This window comes from Carassius carassius, chromosome 16, assembly GCF_963082965.1.
Source record: "Carassius carassius chromosome 16, fCarCar2.1, whole genome shotgun sequence".
NCBI classification, from domain to species: domain Eukaryota; kingdom Metazoa; phylum Chordata; class Actinopteri; order Cypriniformes; family Cyprinidae; genus Carassius; species Carassius carassius.
In genome coordinates this window covers 10,562,606-10,581,074 of record NC_081770.1, presented here as the reverse complement: position 1 = coordinate 10,581,074, position 18,469 = coordinate 10,562,606, and the positions used below count along the sequence as shown (strand labels likewise).

Below are 18,469 nucleotides of genomic sequence, written 5' to 3'. Positions count from 1 at the left end.
TTGAATATTTTTTCAATTATTTTACATGAAAAATGTTTTTCTTTTATAGCATCTCATACTATAATGAAAACATGATTTTTTTTTTTTACTGTTTTATGGCATTATGATTGTTTATTGTTAGATACAACCGTCTTACCATGATCTTTTATGAAATAATTTGGCAATAATAATAAAAAACAGGGTCAGGTGCACTAACACCTCACAGCGACTCAATATATCTGCACAAAGGGTACTTCGATCAGCTGCTCGAAGATCTCACCTTTGGAGAAGACTGTTGATTTGACACTCTAAAAATGTAAGTATTACTATTCGAAAATTATCATTACCCCATAATGAATTGCATCTTTTGCCCACCCCAACACTTACCATGCAATAATAACGATAAATGCCAACCAATAATTATATAATTTTTTTTCTTAAAATGACATTTTAGTAAAAGAAGCCAAATGTACGGTATTTTCTTTTGTGACACCGCTATACATGAATATATACTAGTTAAATAAATGCAGTCGATGTGAATACATCCATTTTCAGTCAAGCAATTAATACATAAATGGATAAAATATTTATATGTCATTTACTGACAACAAAAAACTTGTCTAAATGATTAAAACAATGTATAAAAGTTAGCATCACAATAAATGCATACATGTACAAGTCAACAACACATGATACAAAGCTTCATTCAAACTTATTGTTCTAACAAACATGTATTTACAGATGGTGAACCCAACATCCTCCTGCCATCTGAACGCAGCTGATACAGTTCTGCTTCTGCACTTCACAATCTCACTCTTCTCAACGGGGATGTCGTTGAGCAACAGGATGAAGAAGACCTTGATGACGGCTCTCTGAACCACACAACCTTGAAGCTAGAGCAGAAGAACACGTGCCGGACAATCTGACTGCTGTGTCTGCTCCAAACTTTCGTGTGCCTGCTCTCCATGAGCACGACTACCTGAAAAACATTTACACAGAGTTTACAAGTACATGCATTGATTTATTACTTTTGTAGTGGGCTAAACCACTGAAGTGGTTCAAATTTATAAATAAATTATACATTTATCCAAAGTGACTTACAGTGCTCTCACTGGCTCTGGGGTCACTGAGGATGAAGACACCACAGCAGCATCTGGTCCTGATGAGACAGTAAAGGGCAGGTGGAGTGAGGGAGCGTCTCATCTGTGACTCTCGATCATTTCCAGGATGATGCTGTGGTCTTCTCCATCCTCAGTGCACACACCAGTCTACAGACATTTACATGCCCTACAAAAATACACATACACAATACAAAAAGTCATTACATTATTCTTTTGTTTCAGGTTTTCCTTCTTTTTCACCTTTCCTTGCAGGTCCTGCTGCACCAAAAAAGATCTGCAGCAAATGCACAGAAATCCAGAATAAGAAAGGAGGTGTAATAGTTGTTTAAAATTACATTAATTAAAATAAAATACAACTTAAATAAAAATTAAGTTAAAATTAAGATTTAAAATGTTTAATTTATTTTTGTAGTGTACTTACACAAATCCTTTTTGATGGCAGCATTTCTTCATCAGTTACTCTACAGCAGATAAACACACATGTGTCTCATCTGTCCCTGTAACATCCAGACAAGAGTCAGTCTCCTCTGTCATGTATCTGTGATATACTGCATTTACATGTTGAGTTAATAACTGATGTAACTCACTTTTTATCCAAAACAAATGTTCTTTAAATTATCAATATTGCAAATGGACAAATAAAATAGATAACTTATGTTTAGTAACTTTATGTAGATTTGTTTGTTTACATGACTCCCACTCATCTAAAGCAGTGTTGACAAAAGTGAATTCTACACAATATCACACACACATCACTCAGACGCCTGTTTCATGTGCTCATCTACAATACTTATCAAACATTATCCAGTCAGATGATAAATAGACATTTTAGTAATAGTCTTCAAGAAGTATATATGGTTTATGTGAATCCACTATTGAGTCGTGTACTTAATGGAGCTCCCCTGTTAGTTATGCATTATAAAACATGTTTACAGCAAAATCACAAAGGCACAAAAAATTACGCCTTAGTTTTAATAAATTATTAACTCCAAAAACAATACCACTGTATGAAAATGACTTATACACTTCAATTTAAATAATTATCTCGGAAAAAAATAAGATTCTCACCGTTGTCTTTCACAGCAAGCTATCATTTTCGTCTTCTTTCCAGTTTGAGGGCGGTTGGCATCCAGCTTATTGGTGCAATAGCGCCCTCTTCTGTTCCGGAGTGTGGGTCAGATAATACGGCTTCCTACTAAAACGTACACTCTCATATTGTCCCCTAACTTTAATATCTACCCACACATCATGCATCAAAACCTGCCTAAAACCCCTGCCTCCCTTAAAACGTAATCAATATTGTACTCTGTGCCGCCAACAACTTATCGTTTTTAGGTCTCGCGTGGTTCTGTGTGATTTGGACAACTTCAAGTAACGCCCCCTACTTCAAGTTATGCCCACTTCAAGTTACGCCCCCGTCTTGCAGTCTGCAGATGTACACGCTTGTGCGCACTGAGAACGAGCATGAGACTGGCTGCAGTTCCTCTAATGGCTCCTTTAATAATTTAACAGGATTTAATGCTGATGCAGCTTTTATTTAGAGTCTGTAGATTTTTAAAGACAATTCGCAATCGAAACACCTGGTGCTATATATTAAATTCATTTCCCCTTCACATCTGTCACAACAGACTTAAACCAGGATTTTTAATCTGTTTTTAAATAATTATTCAAATTAATTTCAGTTATTATATGGTAATTCCATAATTATGCAGACTATATACGAACAATCTATTTAATCATAAACTGTAGGTCAAATAAGTTAATCATCCAATTCATATTCATAGATTATTGCTAATGTAGCCGGGTAAGGTATAGCCCAGGTTTGATTGCTGATGTCATGCCAACCTGTGAACCTATTTCACAGGCTGGTTAAATCCCATGAACCTATCAGTGTTGGGATTTATACTATAAAAAGGGAAGGGTTAGATTACTCAGGATGCATCCTCATTGGTACTAGACTTTTGCGAAAGTATATTATTATGAACAAAGGATAGGGCTGGGTGCATCTTCCTGTTGTGTATTAGCAGTTAGGCCTTTTTTCAGGTTGGTTTCCCAATTTTGAAAGTGTGTGTGTGTGTGTGTATGTGTATAAAGAGGCTTTATTTGTTGTGTTTTGGTTATCAGTATGCTAATGGCCTTGGTCTTGAAAGGTGAGCGACGATTAAAATGGAAAAAGGAGTACTTTGAATTTTACTGGAGTAAATATATTTTATACATATCTGTACTTTTACTCAAGAACTTGATTTTTTTGTACTTCGTCCATCACTGCTATGTCCATCACACACAGATGACCTTAACACTAGCATGACTGTTTAGTGAGTAACATACTAAAACAGTATTTAGAAGAATTCACTGTACATTATTATATTCTTAATTACCATTTTTGCAATAATGTTTACTATAAAAATAAATTAGATCATAGTATCATTAAGAAATACGTTTGAGAGGCCCAGACTTCCACTAATGGAATCTTTAATGGGTATTGATTGCAACATTACAACATGACTTGCAACAGCAACTGGATTAAAGACAATTTCAGTTTATTTTTCTGAAATTCAACACTTAAAGAAAATCAGTTTTAAAGACAAAAAAGCCATTAGGGCCGTAGTTCAGATTTGTTCTCATTCTTGCCCAGACATTATTTTCACTGGCCTCAGCACACATTTAATTTTAGCAACATGTTTTTAATAATCACAGAAAACTAAATATAAACTGTGGTTCTTACATGGGGTAGAATTTTCTATCATCACTTTAGCAAACAGAACAACGGCACAAAAAATGATTTATCGTGGTCTGGTTATTTTGTCTGTTCTCTCCTCCTGTGTTCTACTTTTCTGGATCTGATGTCATAAATGAGCACAACCACAGCAGCAGCAGCAGCCACACCCATCAAAACAGAGACGACCAATCGGATCACAGCTTCAGTGTCACAACAGGAGATTCTGGGGCAGGAAATGTCTGTGGGAACTACAAAAACATGCACTTCAAACTAGGGCTGGGATAAACGATTATTTTTTAAACGATTAATCTAGCGATTATTTTTTCCGATGCATCGATTAATCTAACGATTAATTTTTCCAGGCCGATTCGATTTCGATTATCTCCCCATTAATTGACTACTAACAATTTATACATGTTGATTTACATATCTGAATGAAAAAAACATGAATTCCTTAACATTGCAATATATGTTTATTGCTCTTAAAATTACAAAATAAAAGACTGACTAAGAATGCATTACTTTGCAATTGTATAGAGCATAGCATTCAATAAAACCTTGAAGCCTTGAAAACACATAGCTTACTGAAACAAGCTTACTGAACACATAGGGCCTAGCTTACTGAAAAAAAGTTCTTCTTTCAGATGAAAATAACAACAACTTGATGTCTAGCATTCAATAAAAAAGTTCACCCAAAATACTTGTTTAGAGCAATTGAAAGAATACAGTAACCAATGTAAACTTTAGGGCTTTAAGCTAATACAGAGAGTGCTTTTCCAAAATAAAAATAAAAATAAAAAATCTAACAGTGGGAGCCAGCAGCCTGTCATGGTCATGGAGAAAAAAAAATATCCGAATGCTCCACGTGAAACTTTGGCGTTCCGCCCTTTTTCATATCGTGTCTAATGATTTTGGTTAATATTCACGAGGGGAGGGGGGTGGGGAAGAGAGAGAGAGAGCGCTCGTGTAGTTTGAAGACTGTGAGTGAAACTGCGCGTGAAACTTTGGTGTTTCGTCCTTTTTCTATCGTGTTTATGATTTTGATTTTGCACAAGGGAGAGAGAGAGCAAGAAGCGCTCGTGTTGTTTGAAGACTGTGAGTGCGCGCGCAGCCGGGGCTCTCTCTCGTACGCGCCCTGTCACTTTCACTCACCGATCAAATAAGGCCTTGACAGCCGCCAAAAAAAAAAGATCAATGCAGAAAAACCCCTGGATTGGTTATATAACGTTGGACAGAATGTTGATCCGGCCATCGCGTATATTCAGCGCACATAAGGTAGAAGGAGAAATAAAAACAGGTCGACGAATCGATGTGCATATTTTGCGTCGACGTATTTTTTTGCGTCGACGTCATCGATGACCTCGACGCGTTGTCCCAGCCCTACTTCAAACATTTAATTAAACACAAAAGTTGAATCAAAACCCATTTAATGAACAGTTTTTGTATTCTTTTGAGACCATTACATCACACTGGTCTAAAACTTAAAAGATGTCCTGATTTGCAGTGTCCTATGTTTTACTTTTTTTTAACAGTCATGGACAGCTAGTTAGTTTCTACAATGATGCATCACGCTCTTGTAGTAATGGTGGAAATCAGCTGACACTATACAGGAAATGCTTTCCAGCTCAGCAAAGTGAAAATCAGCACTACTTTACCTGAACATGTGTGACAGAGTTTGCTGATGTTCAGATGTGTGGTCTGGTTTCTGATGGGATTGTTGATCACACAGCTGTAGCTGTTTTTATCCTGATGTTTCACCTCCAGAGGTAGAGAGAGACTGATCCTGACATTAGATGTACTGATGCTGGACAATAAACTGTTTCCTTTGTACCAGGAGAGAGTCACAGGACTCACATTCACCACTGAACACACCAGTGCACATCCATACACTGATGATGATGATGAAGGACAGTAACTGGTGATGACAGGTAGGGACAGAGGAGCTGGAAAATATGAAAAAATATAAAAAAATTAAGTATAAGCTGATAAAATTCAGTAAATAAATGAATCTTTATATATCAAAAAATAAACTAAACAAATTTAACCACAATTCAATATGTAAACACAAATATAAAGCAGACATAACTAATTGCACATAATTCTCTACTCACCATAGATAGTAACTCCAAAGGTCTTCTTCATATATGGGGTTCCATACATCTGTAATATATAATTTCCAGAGTCTGTGGTTCTGGTGTTTGTGATTGTCAGAGATCCAGTCTGATCCAGCTTCAGTCTGTCTCTCAATCTCTCAGGACTATCATTATATAAGATCGGTTGAGTTTTTATATTGACTTTAGCTATAACGTCTCCTCCAAATGTCCACTCTATGTCAGTATATTTCTGTATTTGATTGACATCAGTGTGTAGAGTGACCGAATCTCCCTCCTTCACAGACACAATCTTCACTTCATCACCAAACACACCTGCAGAACAACACACACTGTTACTCAATCACAGATTCAACTCTTATTTGGTTGCTTAAAACAAAGCTCTTAATACAACATATTGTAATTTTTAAGCAATTTAAAACTAAGAATTGTAAATTCTTATTTGGTTGGTTACATCAAGCTCTTAATAAAATAATTAAATGTATTAAATATATAGTTTTAATATAAATTATAATTTGATTCAAGTGGAAAACTGTGGCAATTTGACCTTCATGTTAATAAATGATGCATAACCCCAGCAAACTATAGAAAGTTTCTCTGAGGTTAGTGTATGATCCCTGTTTCTTTTTTCTTTATTTTTTAATTATTTCAGAACTAATATCCTAAGAATATGGCAGGGAGGTTTTTGTATGATAAACTAATAGCCTTATACTGAACATTTTCTAGTAGTAAAATACCATTGCTTAACTTTAATCCTAAACTGATATCTGCACAGACATTTTATTAGGAATAGAGAGGACAACATTCAGTGGTAAGAAATTTGTATTGTTGTGATAGCTGTGTAAAAAAATAAAATAAAATAAACATTGTAAAAACTTAAAAAAAACAACAACAACTTTTCATTAAATGTTAATGTTTATCAGTAAACTACTGAAAGTTAAACAAAACAAAGCACATTGTTAAAATAGATTATGTGCAGAATTGTTTCCAGAAATATGAGTTAAAGAGAATGTTGTCTTAGCCATCACACACAAACTACAACCACAACACACTATTTCCTTGTCAAGAAATAATTACAACTGTTTCTGGAAGCATTCTGAGAATCAAAATGTGCATGAATGCTGGAAAAATAAAGGTGCTTGTCTAGAAAAACTGATTCAGTTACACAAAGATTTGTTGTCAGGTGATAATACTATGTTTAGACTATTATATAATACTATAATTATAATACTGAATAGTGTACGTTTAAATGTTTAGACTATGTACAAGAACAAATGTATAACTTACCAATCAGATGCCACAAAAATATCAAAATGAATGCATAAGCCATTGTCTTCAAGAGTTTTAAGAACATTATGAGATAAAAACACTCCAAAAAACAGCAAGACTAATCTATGTGCTACTGAAATAAAACATTATTATTATGTTATTATATAGAAAAATCATGCATTATTTCATATGCTGAAAAATGCATGTGATATGATCATCTGTGGTTTGTAAAACTCTGCAGACAGTGAATACTCTAGTGTGTGCACGCCTCAGTTGTTGCATGTCGTTCATACGGGTCTATTCCGATATGACCATTACTTACGTTTACTTTCTTGTGTTTACTGACCTGCATTGATGCAAATGACACATTTGTGTAAACGTTATGCAATTATTCATGGACTCAACATTTGTTGAATGTATTATAATCTGTTCTACAACATTAAAGTTCGCATGAACATGACACGGAGCTAAACTGCAGTGACCTCCAGGGCAAGATTTGAGGAAGGAGTGCAATGCTAACGTTAACTGTTTACCGTGATTTCAAAATAAAAGCTCAAATCCTGAAACGCGTTTTTATGTCCACATATTCAAATTACAGTGGCCTAGCATTTTGTCGTAAAAAGAAATGGCCAAATATTAAAGATTAAGTTGACATTAAGAATTAAATGTTGTTTGGTCAACAAGGATTAGATGCGCAGTAAAGTGTAAAACAATCGTCTGGTCTTTGGCGCCCTCTGCAGGCAGTTTCTATAATGCGTAATGTACATGAGCTCTATTGTTTATAATACATTATGTATTTTAACAGTTTTGTTCAATAAACCCAAATGATTACTTGCTTTTGCTACATTTTTTGAACTAATTATTATTGTCCTAATTACAAACTGTATATATTTTAGGTCAGTTTAAAACCTATTGTTTGCTTATTGTTTTCCTCCTGGAACTTTCAGTGTGAGCATACTTAATTAATACAAAAAAAAAAAAAAAAACACCATTCATGCATATGTCTGCCAATTGGAATAAACATCTGTTCATCTCTAAAGTGATGAAAATTATCATTTTAGATACTCTGTGAATTATTGTGTGCACTATAAGCTTCTGCCACTGAGACAAATGACTTGTGTCTCAGTTGTTTATTACCAGACACACTTATACTGACTGAGTTGACAGTTTAATGCCTAGGTACGACAGATTTTACAACCAATGTAAGGTAATGCATTCTTGGGAAAGCAGATAGCTCATGTAAATGAATTGAATAAACCAATAAAAAATGAAAATGACTCAATTATATATATATATATATATATATATATATATATATATATATAAACTAAAAATAATACTTATAATAATTTTCTAACTATATTTAAAATAAGAATATGAAAAGAGGCAATAAATATGCATATGCTGTGCTCACCATAGACTTGGACACCCTTTATTTTCCTAATCCTGTAACTTTCAAAGCCACCTCATAATAGATTTTTGTAGCTCAACCATCCAGCTACTTTCTCTGCAGGTAAATTATTTCATTCTTAAAATGTCTATAGATTTTTTTTTAAAGGGCTTTGGCCTTTACAAACAAAAAATAAATAAAAAAAGCAATTAAATAACTTTAACCAAATGGAAGAGAAGCACCATAACTTTTTTTTATATCCAGACACATGCTCAGATCACACCCCACAATTCTGATCATCTGCAGAGAGAAATTACAACTCCAAATACACACATAATGAAGGACATAAAGGCTTCAAAGAGGATTGAGAAGATATTGCACTGAAACTTGATTGCAATTTTTCCTTTTGTGTTTCTATTTTGTGTATTTATTCATGTTCAGTTATTATGTATTATTCAGCTATAACTTTTGATACAGCACTGTCATTTTTGCTACAGCTTACCATGTCAATAAAAAATAAATAAAACTATAATTTACATGGCTTGCCATTTTTAATAATAAAAGCTGCAAGTTATTATAATACCAAAGTCACCTTTATATATATAGCACTTTAAACAAAATACATTGCGTCAAAGCAACTGAACAACATTCATTAGGAAAACAGTGTCAATAATGCAAAAATGAGAGTTAAAGGCAGTTCATCATTGAATTCAGTGATGTCATCTCTGTTCAGTTAAATAGTGTCTGTGCATTTATTTGCAATCAAGTCAACGATATCGCTGTTAATGAAGTGTCCCCAACTAAGCAAGCCAGAGGCGACAGCGGTCATTGTCAGTGGTAAAACAATCATAATAAATGATATTAAGAAAGCAATATTAATAAAACTGTTATTAAGAAGGTTTAATCTTATTCATAACACCATAATAGTACTATATATTTCACTTTAAATTAAAAGGATGTTTTTTACCGAACCTTATAAAATTGGTTCTGCTGTTGTTACAAGAATCCTAGTCTGCTATCGTTAAGAGCTATTATTCTTAAGAGTGCGTGTTAAAGTTTGGACTTTAATAAGTAATGCCTGTTTATCACTCCTTGGTTTTTCAATGAACCTTTTCAACTCATTTCTGCCCCCATGAGCACAATGACAAAGATTCAATTGCTAGTTGAAATTAGACTGAAGCCAGATTTGCATAAACCAGCAAATTTAGGATGGCAGGACCACAGTTACTTCTTGCTGTGTATTTTCGATAGTTTCTGCAGTGCCTTCAGTGGGTGGCACAGTAATGCATTTGGCAAACAGACGTTTCAAAAGTGAAAGTTTTCTGTCAGACTCAGACTGTTTGGTAAGAAAAGACTAACTGACGGGACGGGAACAAGAGTCAAGGTCATGAGAAATATGAAGAGAGTGTTTTTGTTTTTTTCTTTCATATTTATTTTGGATGGTAAGTTGATTTTGGTTGATCTCTTTTAGTTTGGTTTTTATGTTTTTATTTCTTGTACATGAATGGAAGCAGCAGAAGAAGTGAAATACAGTGAGTCTCGATCATTAGTACAAATCGTGCACTATTAGGTGCTTTATAAATTAAATTGGCATTGGAATTAAAACATCAAAGAATAATTTATATCTATTTTATTAAATATTCTCTGCTATTTGTTAAAACTCTGTTGTGTGAGCACATCACAATGGAATGAAAATAAAGGCCTACTTGTTTGCTTATAGAGTTTATATATTCCGTCATATTTATTATTCTGTATTATTTTATTAATCATTTATCCTAAATGACTGAGTGCAGTAATAATATGTTTATATAGTTTACTGATGTTAAAGGGGTGGATCACTGTTTTTTTTTTTTTAGACTTGATTGTGTTTATGTGGTGCAGTCTAACATGTGTTAATGTTTTGTTAAAATAAATAAATAAATAAATTATTTCTCACATGATTTACCTCACCAGTTAATTACCACACCGCTCTGTCTCTTCTCTGGGAAGCGTGCTGATGATTTTGCAACAATGCACCCAAATACAGTAACAGCAATAATGTGCATACGAGGATTTAAGTCTTGAAGATATAAAGTAAATATATTAGGTGTCATCAGCGCAGAAACCATGGTCCACTTACTATAGCTACATAATTCTTTGCAATTCATTTGTTATTAAATAAACGTAAATTTCGCCAGATTGCCCTTCATTCAAGCCTTCGGTTTACCCGTGCTCATAACATTAGCACAGAGTCAGTTCAGAATCAATCACCAAAAGAACCAGTTCGGTTCAGATGCTCTGTGAGTCAGTCGGCTTCACGCTGAATCACATGCACAGTATCATAAACTGCTCTACTCGTGTTCATGTTCTATTTACGACAAACTCAATTTGTGAATGTGTCATCGTTAAATATAAATACAGAACAGGCATTTCATAAATCATTTCTTAAACATCTTTAGAGTCTTAATTATTGTCCAACTTCCCTGAAAACCCCTTTGGCATATAATCTAACATAATCTACAATTTAACAAAATACACAGATTAGATACCTTCATCTTTGGAAAAAAGCTTAATAAAATATATTTTATCACAAATTCTGATGTGTAACAAAATACTTCAATATGCATTTTGTTTTTCTTGAAAGATTACACGCATGCGCAGTATCATCAGTTCATCGGTTCTCAAATCGGACGCGTCTGAAAGAAACTGTTTCCGGTTCAGTGTACTGGTTATGCGAAAACCAATGCAACCGGTTCTTGACTCGAGAACGAGAATCAGGTAATCGGTTCTCAAATCGGACGTGTCCGACAGAAATGGTTCTCAGTTCAGTGTCCAGAGGGCAGGGTTAATCTGGGTTTGTTACGTCACAAACCCGGGAAGCAACTTGTTGTAGTCCCTACCAGCCATTTTTGAAGGCATTGAACTGACAGAATTTTTAAAGCTGATGTCATAACTTTGCAGATACGGTTTATTGTAAGCTCTGTTTTGGGTTTTGTTTCTTGTTCATTGTTTTCATGTCCTTTATTTTGTAGTTTGTTTCATGCTGTTAGTGTCATGCTTCCCTTGCCCTCTTGTCTTCATGCTATTGGTTCCTCTTGGTTATTGTGTCATGTTCTGATTGGTTGTTTGTCATATGTCTTGTTTCCCATTGGTTTGTTCTTGTCATGTTACCAGAATTGTTTTTTTTATAAGTAGTCATGTTTTTGCCATTGTGCCTTGTCGTTTATTAACATATGTTCCTGCTGTTGGTGAGTTTAGTCTGCTTTAGACAAGTCAAATCTTTGTTTATTGTTTGGATTTTGGATTGCACCTTTTAAATAAACTGCACTTGAATTCATCTATGCTCACCTTCATTGGACTGATCATTACAGAATACACAACTAATCATAAACCCAGCAGTTAGCCTCCTCTGCTTTTGTCAAGGCGACAGGGCCATAGAGGACTATGTTGCTGACTTTTGTGGACTGAGCTATTTGGTGGATTTTAATGAGGTGGCTTTAAAGGACATTTTTCAACATGGACTTAATGATTCTCTTTATTATCCACACTCCGTATGACTAGTTTACCTCTTACTGTGGGAGTTGTGGATGAGGAGCCCAGTAATCCTAGAGTTTCCACCAGCCCAGAGCCAGTGCACAAAATGGCTGCCAGCCCAGACCCACTGCACAAAATGGCCACCAGCCCAGAGCCACTGCACAAAATGGCCGCCAATCCAGAGCCCGCTCCTCGCAAGCACAGTCCAGAACATGCTTGCATGCACCCTCTAGAGGGAGGTTGGGTCATGCCACTTCCTCAAGAAATGGCAGCCACAGCTGACCTTCCTGAGTACAGTAAAGTCTCTGTCAATCTTCCTCAAGCAAGTCAAGTCATCGTTGACATACCAGTGTCAAGTCAAGTCAAGTCATCATTGACCTTCCAGTGTCAAGTCAGGTCACTGTTGACGTTCCACCGTCAAGTCCCCGTGGGCCTTCCAGAGACTTGTTACATCTCAGCTGAACTTACAGCATCTTGTCATGCCTCAGCTGTACATCCAGAGTCTCATCACATCTCAGCTGATCTTCCAGAGTCTCATCACATCTCAGCTGATCTTCCAGAGTCTCATCACATCTCAGCTGATCTTCCAGAGTCTCATCACATCTCAGCTGATCTTCCAGAGTCTCATCACATCTCAGCTGATCTTCCAGAGTCTCATCACATCTCAGCTGATCTTCCAGAGTCTCATCACATCTCAGCTGTACATCCAGAGTCTCATCACATCTCAGCTGATCTTCCAGAGTCTCATCACATCTCAGCTGATCTTCCAGAGTCTCATCACATCTCAGCTGATCTTCCAGAGTCTCATCACATCTCAGCTGATCTTCCAGAGTCTCATCACATCTCAGCTGTACATCCAGAGTCTCATCACATCTCAGCTGATCTTCCAGAGTCTCATCACATCTCAGCTGATCTTCCAGAGTCTCATCACATCTCAGCTGTACATCCAGAGTCTCATCACATCTCAGCTGTACATCCAGAGTCTCATCACATCTCAGCTGATCTTCCAGAGTCTAATCACATCTCAGCTGATCTTCCAGAGTCTCATCACATCTCAGCTGATCTTCCAGAGTCTCATCACATCTCAGCTGTACATCCAGAGTCTCATCACATCTCAGCTGATCTTCCAGAGTCTCATCACATCTCAGCTGATCTTCCAGAGTCTCATCACATCTCAGCTGTACATCCAGAGTCTCATCACATCTCAGCTGATCTTCCAGAGTCTCATCACATCTCAGCTGATCTTCCAGAGTCTCATTACATCTCAGCTGTACATCCAGAGTCTCATCACATCTCAGCTGATCTTCCAGAGTCTCATCACATCTCAGCTGATCTTCCAGAGTCTCATCACATCTCAGCTGTACATCCAGAGTCTCATCACATCTCAGCTGTACATCCAGAGTCTCATCACATCTCAGCTGATCTTCCAGAGTCTAATCACATCTCAGCTGATCTTCCAGAGTCTCAACACATCTCAGCTGATCTTCCAGAGTCTCATCACATCTCAGCTGATCTTCCAGAGTCTCATCACATCTCAGCTGTACATCCAGAGTCTCATCACATCTCAGCTGTACATCCAGAGTCTCATCACATCTCAGCTGATCTTCCAGAGTCTCATCACATCTCAGCTGATCTTCCAGAGTCTCATCACATCTCAGCTGTACATCCAGAGTCTCATCACATCTCAGCTGATCTTCCAGAGTCTCATCACATCTCAGCTGATCTTCCAGAGTCTCATCACATCTCAGCTGATCTTCCAGAGTCTCATCACATCTCAGCTGATCTTCCAGAGTCTCATCACATCTCAGCTGATCTTCCAGAGTCTCATCACATCTCAGCTGATCTTCCAGAGTCTCATCACATCTCAGCTGTACATCCAGAGTCTCATCACATCTCAGCTGATCTTCCAGTCTCATCACATCTCAGCTGATCTTCCAGAGTCTCATCACATCTCAGCTGATCTTCCAGAGTCTCATCACATCTCAGCTGTACATCCAGAGTCTCATCACATCTCAGCTGTACATCCAGAGTCTCATCACATCTCAGCTGATCTTCCAGAGTCTCATCACATCTCAGCTGATCTTCCAGAGTCTCATCACATCTCAGCTGATCTTCCAGAGTCTCATCACATCTCAGCTGATCTTCCAGAGTCTCATCACATCTCAGCTGTACATCCAGAGTCTCATCACATCTCAGCTGTACATCCAGAGTCTCATCACATCTCAGCTGTACATCCAGAGTCTCATCACATCTCAGCTGATCTTCCAGTCTCATCACATCTCAGCTGATCTTCCAGAGTCTCATCACATCTCAGCTGATCTTCCAGAGTCTCATCACATCTCAGCTGTACATCCAGAGTCTCATCACATCTCAGCTGTACATCCAGAGTCTCATCACATCTCAGCTGATCTTCCAGAGTCTCATCACGTCTCAGCTGATCTTCCAGAGTCCCACGCATGAGTCGCCTGTCCTGTCACAGCCACGGAGGCCCTCCACAAACTCCCTGCCTATCCTATCATGGCCAAGGAGTCCTTCCATGATATCTCTGCCTGCCCTGTCATGGACAAGGAGGCCGTCCACGATATCTCTGCCTGTCCTGTCACGCCAATGAGTCCATCCATGATCCCTCTGTCTGTCCTTTCACAGCCAAGCAGGCCATCCATGAACCCACAGTCTGTCCTGTCATGGCCACGGAGGCCATTCAAAAACTCTCTACCTGTTCTGCCACAGACAAGTGGTCTGTCCATGTCTCTGCTCCACCTTGATTTCCTGCTCTCCCAGTGCCTCTCTACAATCCCGCTAGGCCTGCTCCGCCATGGCTCCATACTGCTCTTGATCCAGATCGACCACTGCTCCTAGCTCCAGGCCCGCCATTGCTCCATGCTCCAGGTCCTGTTCCTTTTCACGGGCCTGGTCCTCCATCCCTCACCCTGTTCTGCCTCCACCCCACCTCTCTTCTGAATTTCTTGGTTTTTATTTGTTTGGGCGTCAGGAGCCGCCATGAGAGGGTGGAATACGCAAAGTCTGTTTTGGGATTTGTTTCTTGTTCATTGTCCTTTATTGTGTAGTGTGTTTCATGCTGTGAGTGTCATGCTTCTCTTGCCCTCTTGTCTTTATGCAATTGGTTCCTCTTGGTTATTGTGTCATGTTCTGATTGGTTGTCTTATTCATGTGTCTTTCCCATTGGTTTGTTCTTGTCATGTGACCTGTATTGTTTGTTATAAGCAGTCATGTTTTTGCCATTGTGCCTTGTTGTGTATTAACGTATGTTCCTGCTGTTGGTGAGTCTAGTCTGCTTCAGTCAAATCTGTTTTAGTCAAGTCTGTTCATACCTCATCAAGTCTTTGTTTATTGTTTGGATTATATTTGGATTTTAGATTGCACCTTGTAAATAAATTGCACTTTTGTTCATCTATGCTCACCTTCAGTGGACTGATCATTACATTTATGTTCAAATAGCAACATTACACACTAACTAATGTTTAAAAAGTACATTTGCAATCAACCACCTTTTCAAAAAATAAACTAGCTGTTTCGGTTTGTTCTTCAGGTCTGTTTGGGGACATGGAAAAAGTGTCTGTGAAGGAGGGAGATTCTCTAACTCTACACACTGATGTCACTGAAATACAGAGAACATTTTTCTTGATGTGGATGTACGGATTTCAAAACACTATAATTGCTAAAATTGATGGGAAAACGCAGACAGTCTCATTATACGATGTTGATGATGGGAGGTTTGAAGACAGACTGCAACTGGACAATAAGACTGGATCTCTGAACATCAGTGACATCAGAACCAAACACTCTGGAGATTATCATCTAAAGATCATCAGCAACGAGACTTTCCTCAAGACTTTCAGTGTTACTGTCCATGGTGAGAAGCTCAGATATTTGTACAATTATTTGCACAATGTTTACATGGGAATATAAGTCACATACCTGTTCCTGTTTGTTTTCCAGATGTGATTTTTGCCGGGTTAGAAAACAAGAAAGAAGGAGATTCTGTTACTCTACACACTGGTTTTATTGATTCACAGAAACATGATCTAATACAATGGACATTTGGACCTACAAATCCAGACAGTCTTATAGCTGAAATGAAAATGAAGGTTCATGAGATCACACTGAATTCAGATGATATATTCAGAGGGAGACTACATCTGGAAAATCAGACGGGATCTCTCACCATCAGAGACATCAGAACCTCAGACGCTGGAGTTTATCAGCTGCAGATCTCCAACAGTAAAGAAACACTCTACAAGAGATTCAATGTTTTTGTTGGTATGTAGTTCATGCCAAATCACATTAAAAGAGTGTGCTTTAGATGTTCCCTCATAATGAAATGGTTTGTGTGTTTGACTGTCTCTCTTCAGCTGTTCCAGATCCGGCTCTGTCCACTGGTTATATTGTGCTGATTTGTCTTTGTGTCCTTCTGCTGGTGACTGCAGTTTTGTGTGTGATGTGCTACAAAAAAAAATCAAAAAAACAAAAAGGTGAGAGTTATATACAGTAAATATAGGAGTAGAATTTTTTATAAGAGTAATTAATTTTTACATAACCAATTTTTCACAAAAAATTGACTTGCTGAACAATGAAACATCTTTTGAAATATTTTACATCTTCTCCATTTGCTTGATGTTTTCTGTGATGACAGAAAAGAAGACTGTGTCCGTGAAGGAGGGATATTCTGTCACGCTAGAAACTGGTGCAGTCGAGATCCAGAGAGACGAAGTGCTTTGGATGTTTGGACCTCAAGAAATAGTCATAGCTCAAGTCGACAAAAATGGCAGTAACATCTCATACACAGATGATGAGGAATTCAGAGACAAGCTACAGCTGGACCATCAGACTGGAGATCTGACCATCAGCGACATCAGGATCCCAATCTCTGGAGATTATCAGATGAAGATCACTGGCAGTAAAGCGACAAAAACAAAGACATTCAAAGTTATTGTAAGAGGTACACAACTGAAATACATCAAATATCCTACTGTATTGTCTGTCAATATGTTACTTTATTTGTTTTTGACCTTTGTTGGGCTCTTTAGTGGGTTTTGAGTTGTTGACCTCCACATTCACATCAACTAGTTTTATGTATTTCTGTTTCTTTATGAAATGAAGAGGATACATGGAAATTCACAGAAGGAGAATCTGTCCATCTGCAGACCGGTGTTACTGAAATGCTGAAAGATGATCTGATACTTTGGAAGTTTGAACCTAAAAATGCCCTTATCGCCAAAATCGATGGACAGACCAATGAGAGCAGTGTCTACGATGATGATTACGGATTTAGAGACCGATTGGAGCTGGACAATCGAACTGGAGATCTCACCATCATGAACACTAAAAGCAGTGACTCTGGAGTTTACGAACTGCAGATCAAGAGCAGAAATAAAGTCTCCTACAAGAAATTCAACATTCTTGTTTGGCGTGAGTAACTCAAAAATAATATCGATAACCGTGTTCATGTTCACACTCACATGTTTCTTCTACGTGTTTCTTGCTTTGGCAGTAAACACACTGAAATATACAGTGGGAGATTCTGTCACTCTACAAACTGGTGTCACTGCACTGAACAAAGATGACCGGATACTGTGGATGTTTAGTGATAAAGATATTTTCATAGCTGAAATCAACCGAGCCACCAATCAGACCAAATTATACAAAGGTCCTGATGGTCGATTCAGAGACCGACTGCAGTTAAACCAGAGAACTGGAGATCTGACCATCAGGAACATCAGCAGAGCTCATTCAGACGTTTATACACTTCAAATCACCAGCGGCAAAAAGAGCACATGCAAGAGATTCATGGTTATTGCTCATGGTGAGTAACTCAATCGGATTTATGACTGTTTTGATAATTAATGCTACTATTAATAGTTAAAGATGCAAAAAAACTGAAGAAGACTTAAAAATTATGTTCACAAATTGTCATTGGTGCATCAGTAATGAAGGAAGAGAAATGCAGTTTTCATAATGGAAGTAAAGGTAAATGTTAGTTTTATTATATTTTGGCAATGAACATGAGAAATTATAAATGAACTAGAATAAGATCAACAGACACACATTTTGCATTTCATATATTTTGGATGTTTGGACCTGAAGACAGTCTCATCGCTAGAGGAGAAAGAAATAAAGCAATTTTCAGTACAAGTTTCAGTACAATTTACTCCACTGAAGGGAAATTCAGAAACCGACTGAACCAGGATCAGTCTGGATCTCTGACCATCACAAGCAGCACAACTGAACACTCTGGAGTTTATAAACTATTGATCATCAGCAGCCAAGAGACCAAATACAAGAGATTCAAAGTTACAATACGTGGTGAGTAACATAGTGATCTTATATATTTAGGCTTCATCTGGAA

General features: G+C 37.3%; 2 protein-coding genes and 1 long non-coding RNA gene across 4 annotated transcripts in view; 1 reads left to right on the top strand and 2 right to left on the bottom strand.

Annotated features, from left to right (window-relative positions):
- Window positions 1-615: 615 nt before the first annotated feature.
- Window positions 616-1,708, bottom strand: LOC132159070 (uncharacterized). Its single transcript, XR_009437761.1, has 3 exons — window positions 1,524-1,708; window positions 1,305-1,374; window positions 616-958 (listed from the first exon to the last, which is right to left on the bottom strand). It is a non-coding gene; the product is annotated as an uncharacterized LOC132159070 (long non-coding RNA).
- A 1,987-nt stretch (window positions 1,709-3,695) lies between these two features.
- On the bottom strand, window positions 3,696-7,498 carry LOC132160301 (SLAM family member 9-like). The gene is made up of 4 exons (XM_059570065.1): window positions 7,218-7,498; window positions 5,931-6,245; window positions 5,475-5,762; window positions 3,696-4,067 (listed from the first exon to the last, which is right to left on the bottom strand). The coding sequence occupies exons 1-4, from the start codon at window positions 7,282-7,284 to the stop codon at window positions 3,898-3,900; spliced, it is 840 nt and encodes a 279-aa protein (XP_059426048.1). The 5' UTR covers window positions 7,285-7,498; the 3' UTR covers window positions 3,696-3,897.
- Window positions 7,499-9,935: 2,437 nt separating this feature from the next.
- The window catches only part of LOC132160257 (uncharacterized), a 75,128-nt gene continuing 66,594 nt past the window's right edge, over window positions 9,936-18,469 (top strand). For both annotated transcript variants that reach the window (XM_059569997.1, XM_059569995.1), the window contains exon 1: window positions 9,936-10,031. In XM_059569997.1, the coding sequence (XP_059425980.1) occupies window positions 9,977-10,031 (55 nt within the window). In that variant the 5' untranslated portion in view covers window positions 9,936-9,976. The remainder of the gene's footprint in view (window positions 10,032-18,469) is intronic.